The sequence below is a fragment of the Leptonychotes weddellii genome, chromosome 1 (genome assembly GCF_054177405.1).
Source record: "Leptonychotes weddellii isolate Sample4059 chromosome 1, ASM5417740v2, whole genome shotgun sequence".
Taxonomy (NCBI): Eukaryota; Metazoa; Chordata; class Mammalia; order Carnivora; family Phocidae; genus Leptonychotes; species Leptonychotes weddellii.
In genome coordinates this window covers 52,447,765-52,453,838 of record NC_138369.1, presented here as the reverse complement: position 1 = coordinate 52,453,838, position 6,074 = coordinate 52,447,765, and the positions used below count along the sequence as shown (strand labels likewise).

The 6,074-nt window shown below is 42.1% G+C and overlaps 1 protein-coding gene across 4 annotated transcripts in view; it reads right to left on the bottom strand.

The window, feature by feature from the left end:
• The window catches only part of ANO10 (anoctamin 10), a 213,303-nt gene that overhangs the window by 170,494 nt on the left and 36,735 nt on the right, over positions 1-6,074 (bottom strand). For all 4 annotated transcript variants that reach the window (XM_081823379.1, XM_081823392.1, XM_081823402.1 and 1 more), the window contains exons 8-9: positions 5,694-5,768; positions 3,627-3,809 (exon numbers count right to left, since the gene is read on the bottom strand). In XM_081823379.1, the coding sequence (XP_081679505.1) occupies positions 3,627-3,809; positions 5,694-5,768 (258 nt within the window). The remainder of the gene's footprint in view (positions 1-3,626; positions 3,810-5,693; positions 5,769-6,074) is intronic.

The window sequence follows — 6,074 nt, the reverse complement described above, 5'->3', positions numbered from 1 at the left end:
TTTAATCAAGAAAGGATGCTGTACTTTGTCAAATGCTTTTTCTGCATCTATTGAGAGGATCATATGATTCTTGTTCTTTCTTTTGTTAATGTATTGTATCACGTTGATTGATTTGTGGATGTTGAACCAACCTTGCAGCCCAGTTTGAAGCCCTAAACTCTTAAAAATGAGGACACCAAAGGCCTTTTGTTTGTAGGAGTTCTACCTACACTGGTCAGATTCCACTTCTAGTCAGTTTCTTTTGTTTTGTATTTGATATTTACCATATTTGAAATTAAAACTCAAGACTGTAAAATAATATTTCTCATTGATTCATTTAAATAAAAACATTAATCAATAAAATACTGCTTGAAAAGTAATTGCATTTTCTAAGACAAAACATTCAGTGTAGAGAGTAACACTCGTTTATGTTTTTAGCAAATTTCCTACTGTCTAGCTTACTAGAAGGCAGCTCATTTAGTGTGTGGCAATATGCTGCTCTAATTGGAGTATTCATCATGAAAATTCATACTCATGCAGCTATGCAGTTGGACGTGAACTGGCAGTTCACAGGAGAGGGGCACAATGAAGGCCGAGGCGCTACATGGTCTTAGCCCTGTGGCTGGCGCAGCAGGGTCAGAAGACCCTAGCGGATTACCCCTAGTGGGGACATTATGAAGGTTTTCTTTTTCCTTACTTTTTACTCTGTCCTGAATTATCCAAGTTTCCTATAGTGCATAACAAGTATTACTTTTATAATGTTTTTTTGTGTTTCAGTCAGATTGGTTTTTTTCCCCAAAATCTGGTAATATTATTTTAGATTCTCATATAGCAGTCAGGATGAGCTTTACAGAAAACACAATTCTAAGTTCACTGACTTCAGGGAGGAGAAAAATACACCAAGAGGGAAGAAACAGTGCATAGGAAACAACGACCTAGATCAAATGTGACCAAAAAGCATGTCCCCTCTCCCAGTACATGGAGAGAGTTGAAAGAGCAAATACTGGGTTGTCACTCCAGTAGAGAGAGTAGAGGGGGACATACAGGATAGGAGGGCGAAACGCATCAGATCACACAGGGTCATGCAACAGGTCAAGGAGCAGTGCTAACCTAGCATTCACTCACAGATTCAGGACCTGCAAGAGAAACTAGTGCACTATTTCCTTTCCTTCACATCAGAGAGCCCGTGCTCAATGACAGAAAGACTCTCAACTGGAAAAGCAAAGTCTTGAATCTTGATCCTGATTTACTTGCCAAGTGATTAACAACATAGAGCTTCATTTGCCTTTTATTAACACGGGAAAAGCAATGCTTATCTTACCTTCCTTCATAAAGGTATTATCAGACGTCATCAAGTGCCAAAAAGGTGAGGTGTAAGATTCTGGCAGTGTCACCTTATTAGCACACAGTTCTTAGGTGACTTAAAATTGCTAGGGCGAGGGGCATATTGCTTGAATTACTGTATACCATTCACTGAGCCAGGGGAAAAGGAGAAGAAACTGGTCTAGAGAAGAGTGTGAATTTGGTTTGGAGCACCTTCAGGGGATGATGCTGTTTGCCCAAATAATTCAGAGAAAAAGAAGAGATGAAAGCAGATTCTAACTGATTACAGGAAGAGAAGTAGGGAAGTAGAGATAATAATATGGAGAATTATTTCAAGAAACTGTGAGGGGCAGGAAAGACAGGACACGAAGAGCAGAAGATGTGAGGGTCTGCTTGGTTTGGGGCAGGAGGGCTGCTGACAGGTGGGGTAGGGCGAAAGGGAAGTGGGAGATGGGGGAGCTCCAGGTGGGCACTGGGAAAAGAGGCCTCTAAAAATGAGAGGGGATGCAGAGGGGATGGAATAAAGAGCTTCGGGGAAAGACTGCTGGTTGGCTTCCATAAAAGAGAGAAGGATGAAAAATAAATACAGCCAGAAATACCACTCCCCAGAACAGGCAAGGAAAGGATTCAGACAGCGTGAATTAGATGGAGTTTTTAGACCACAGTAAGCTAGCCCTCAACCAGTTCAGGCAAGATGGCACCACACTGTGCAAATGTGTTCCTTTAACTCTTCTTGCATGTGTATATGTGTGTGTTGTCTGTGCGCATGTGCATACATGCACCTGTGTTTTCTCTGACACTTCACATATAAATATAAATCGTGTTACTGGTCAAGTGTGCTATAAATTTATACTTTGAATCACATTCTCCCCCAAAGACAGCAGTGACAGAAAATGCTAGTGCATATACGTATATTTTCTTTTTTTTTTTTTAAAAGATTATTTATTTTTTATTTGAGAGAGAGAGAATGAGAGACAGAGAGCAAGAGAGGAAGGAGGGTCAGAGGGAGAAGCAGACTCCCTGCCGAGCAGGGAGCCCGAGGCGGGACTCGATCCCGGGACTCCAGGATCATGACCTGAGTCGAAGGCAGTCGCTTAACCAACTGAGCCACCCAGGCGCCCGCATATACGTATATTTTCAAGAGAGGCCTATCACCACTCAAAAACTAGAAAAACAGCTGTACAGGTGAGAAATGGAACAAAATGCAAGGTGGTAAGCAGGAACCTGGCCAAGGGAGGCAGCCATATCTGCATCCATGGAGCAGGGGACTAAGGCACCCCGCTCCAGTGCAGCATAACTGGGGCCAGGCTGTTTGCACAAAACCAGGAGCTAGGACAGTGGAACACTGTCCCTGAAAGGGGGCTGAAAAAAGCCACAGTTGCCGCTCTGGAACTATAGCTTGGGCCAACAGCACGCTACCTTACTGGCTCTCCAAAATCCCTGAGGTCATCACAAGGTGGGAGCTCTGGGCTACAAACACCTGGTTCTGGACTAAGGACTTAGCAGCTCAGGGGACAGTTGTGAAAATAAGGGAGGGAAAAGTGAGCAGAGAGAGAATATACTCCTCCTTGAGATGAACGTACCAACTAAAACTCGTACACACATGAGAAAAGGGGGCACATAAGCCAAGAAACTCAAACGACGATTCATCAAGATGGAAGACAAGACTAAGAGAGTTTGCCAGTAAGGGACCCTCGCTGATGAGCCACTGCAGGGTCTATTTCCCTCAGAAGGGTCCCACGCCGAGAAGGAAGGTGCAGGATAAACAGTGACCTGGGGCGGACAGGACCCCGACAGCCCTTGCCCAGGAACACACGGTCAGGTTGGGGAGCTGTTACAAGTGGCCACAGAGCCGGCAGATCCCTGGTGAACTCAGACCGTTTGTATTCACCATGCCAGTAAGTAATTTAAACTAGAAATGACTCTGCCGACTGGCGCTCCAGTTCAGCAGCAGGCTTCAGGGTCCTGCAGGCGCCGGCAGCGCCCCAAGCCAGCAGGTGCTGCCCCTCCGCAGCCTTCCCATCCCTCCCTGGCTCCTGCGTCTTCGCAGCAACGGCCGCCTCAAGCCTCCGCAGAGTGGCGACAGAACTGGCCAAGCTGCTGCTGGTAGGCATGACTTCAGATGTAAGGCAGCAACACTTCAATGCCCAGTTCCACCTTTTTTTAAGCTTTAACGTAGCTCTTGGTGAGGACGCTGGCTGGCGGGAATGACAGTTACAAAGTAGCCACATCTGAGACAGTGAACCTAGACACACTTGTTACGCTCAGTGCATGACTGTTACTCCCTTTGAGTCAATGGTTATTTCAGCAATATTCAAACTTACCAAGTAGGTTCCCATTTCTTTTTCCAGGACAACTTGTTCATATACTGTAGCATCGATGTCCGCTTTTAATGCCTGCACCTTCCTCTTCACCTGCACATGGTGCTTCTTTTGGAGCCAGTAGGGAAGAAGAGATTCCATAATTTGGTTAAGGATCTGGGAGGTAATGAGGAGAGTGGCCAAGCTCTAAAAAGAAGCACACAAATGGAATCTGACAATGTAGCTTAATAAGATCGCATGTATACATATCATATGTATAATCATGTAGTAAATAAAATGGAAACTTCAACAAATAGTATACTATTAATAAAAACTAGTATTGGAAAAGCTAGGTGCTAGAATAATGTTTCCAATTTATTGTTTTTTCACAGTTAAGACATATTAAAATACAAAAAAGTTGCAATATAAATAAGATTATAAGAAATCAATTACAAGTTGGCAGGGGAACAATTTTACTTAAAATTTGTGTTTTTTGTCATCTCATCCTTGCTACAACATAATAATCTACATGACATTGCCAACTTTGAAAAAAAAAGCAGTTTGGCCAAACTTAAAAAAAAATTATAAAACGAATACATCCTCCCTCATTGGAGAAAACTTAGAAAAGAGAAAAAGCCACCCATAATTCCACAAGCATGATGGAACCACTGCTGACATCGTAGGATATTTCTTTCCAGTCACATGTAAAAATACAAGTAGTCCATGGACTGTTGTTGACTTTATTATTCCCAACTTTCACTACTATAAATGCTGCTCCCTGGATATCTGTGTACATGAATCTTTGCCCTATCTCTGATGATTTACTAGGGATGGATTAAGGTTCTTTTTTTTTTTTTTTTAAAGATTTTATTTATTTATTTGAGAGAGAGAGAATGAGAGACAGAGAGCATGAGAGGGAGGAGGGTCAGAGGGAGAAGCAGACTCCCTGCCGAGCAGGGAGCCCGAGGCGGGACTCGATCCTGGGACTCCAGGATCATGACCTGAGCTGAAGGTAGTAGCTTAACCAACTGAGCCACCCAGGCGCCCCATGGATTAAGGTTCTTGGCAAAGCTGCCCGAGTAGTTTCCAGAAATGCTGTGTCAATTTCTACTTACCCCAAGCAGAGAGAAGTGTTTCTATCACATACCACCTTTCCTGGTATTAAAATTATATTATTTAAAAAGTCCTCTCCTATCCTCACACCCTATCCTGTTAAAAAAGGAGACTCTCTAAGGTACTAGAAATGAGAAGTCATACCTTACTAATACACTAATGGCAGGACAGAAGACAGTATGTACATTCAACTTATCAATTGCAAAATGTACTATTTTGAACTTTAAATTTTCCCAAAAAAGTAGCAATATATGTAGTATTGTTAAGAAACACAGCATTTGATTTCACTTTTATGCAAGCTGTTAGAACCATAACTACAAAATCTTTCTCTGATTATACAATTTCCTGAAAAATGATCCCAAGCCTAGGCTTTTGATATTTTTTTTACTAACGATCACAGTATATTAAAACCAAGAAGGAACAGCCCTTACTGATAGCTGGCTCAATTATAAAAAAGATAATTTAGATAGCAATAATCTGTACTCAATTTATCATTCACTGGCATTTGTGATCCAAGAATGTCAACACACCAAAGTAAATGTCAGACTTCCTAAACACCGCAGAAAAGACACAGCATTGCATAGGTTCTGCTGGCCTCTAAAGTTTAACCACTTATTCATTTCAAAGTGAAATGTATTTAAAGTCCTATCAATCACCCCTCACTCTGGGACACACACAAAACTTCAATTAAGGAATACACGTTCTTCATTAGAATTGCTTTTACGAGCTTTGAGATGAACGATTTATTTTCCACTACTATATGATTAATTTTACAAGTTGGTTAGCTTCAACTAATTTTTCAGTTGAGTATGATATACAGTGCAATGGCTAATGTTGTTTTATTTAGAGTTGGCTTAGAAATATACAAAATGTAAGACTTCATTTGTAAAAATAATAGTGTGAAGACAATTACATTCCCTGAATATAGTTAAGTACCTCTAAAACCTGTAAAACCGATACCTTCTGCTATTCACTCACCTGACGCAACAGCTTCATATCCCTCAAGACGAAAGCAATGTAAAAAAGCGAGGCGAAGCAATTCAGAAAGTTGAACTGTCAAAAAAAGACAGCAAGATTTCACACTGCTTTACAGTACTTCGTCAAAACTGGAAATACAGCATTAAAACTGTAATGAGGGGACTTCCAGTCCTGACAAGATGCCATAGACTTGTTTCTCCCTATTCCTCCTCACTAAGCACGTCCACAAACTCTGGAACGAACACAGGGGTGAGCAAAGGAGTTCTCTGGGACCTGCCTAGAGCCTAGAGGACCAATGACTTTGGGACTCCAGGACAGTGCCAGCGCATCTCCACTACATTCCAACACAAGGCCCAGCCTTTCCCACCCCCAACCAGCACC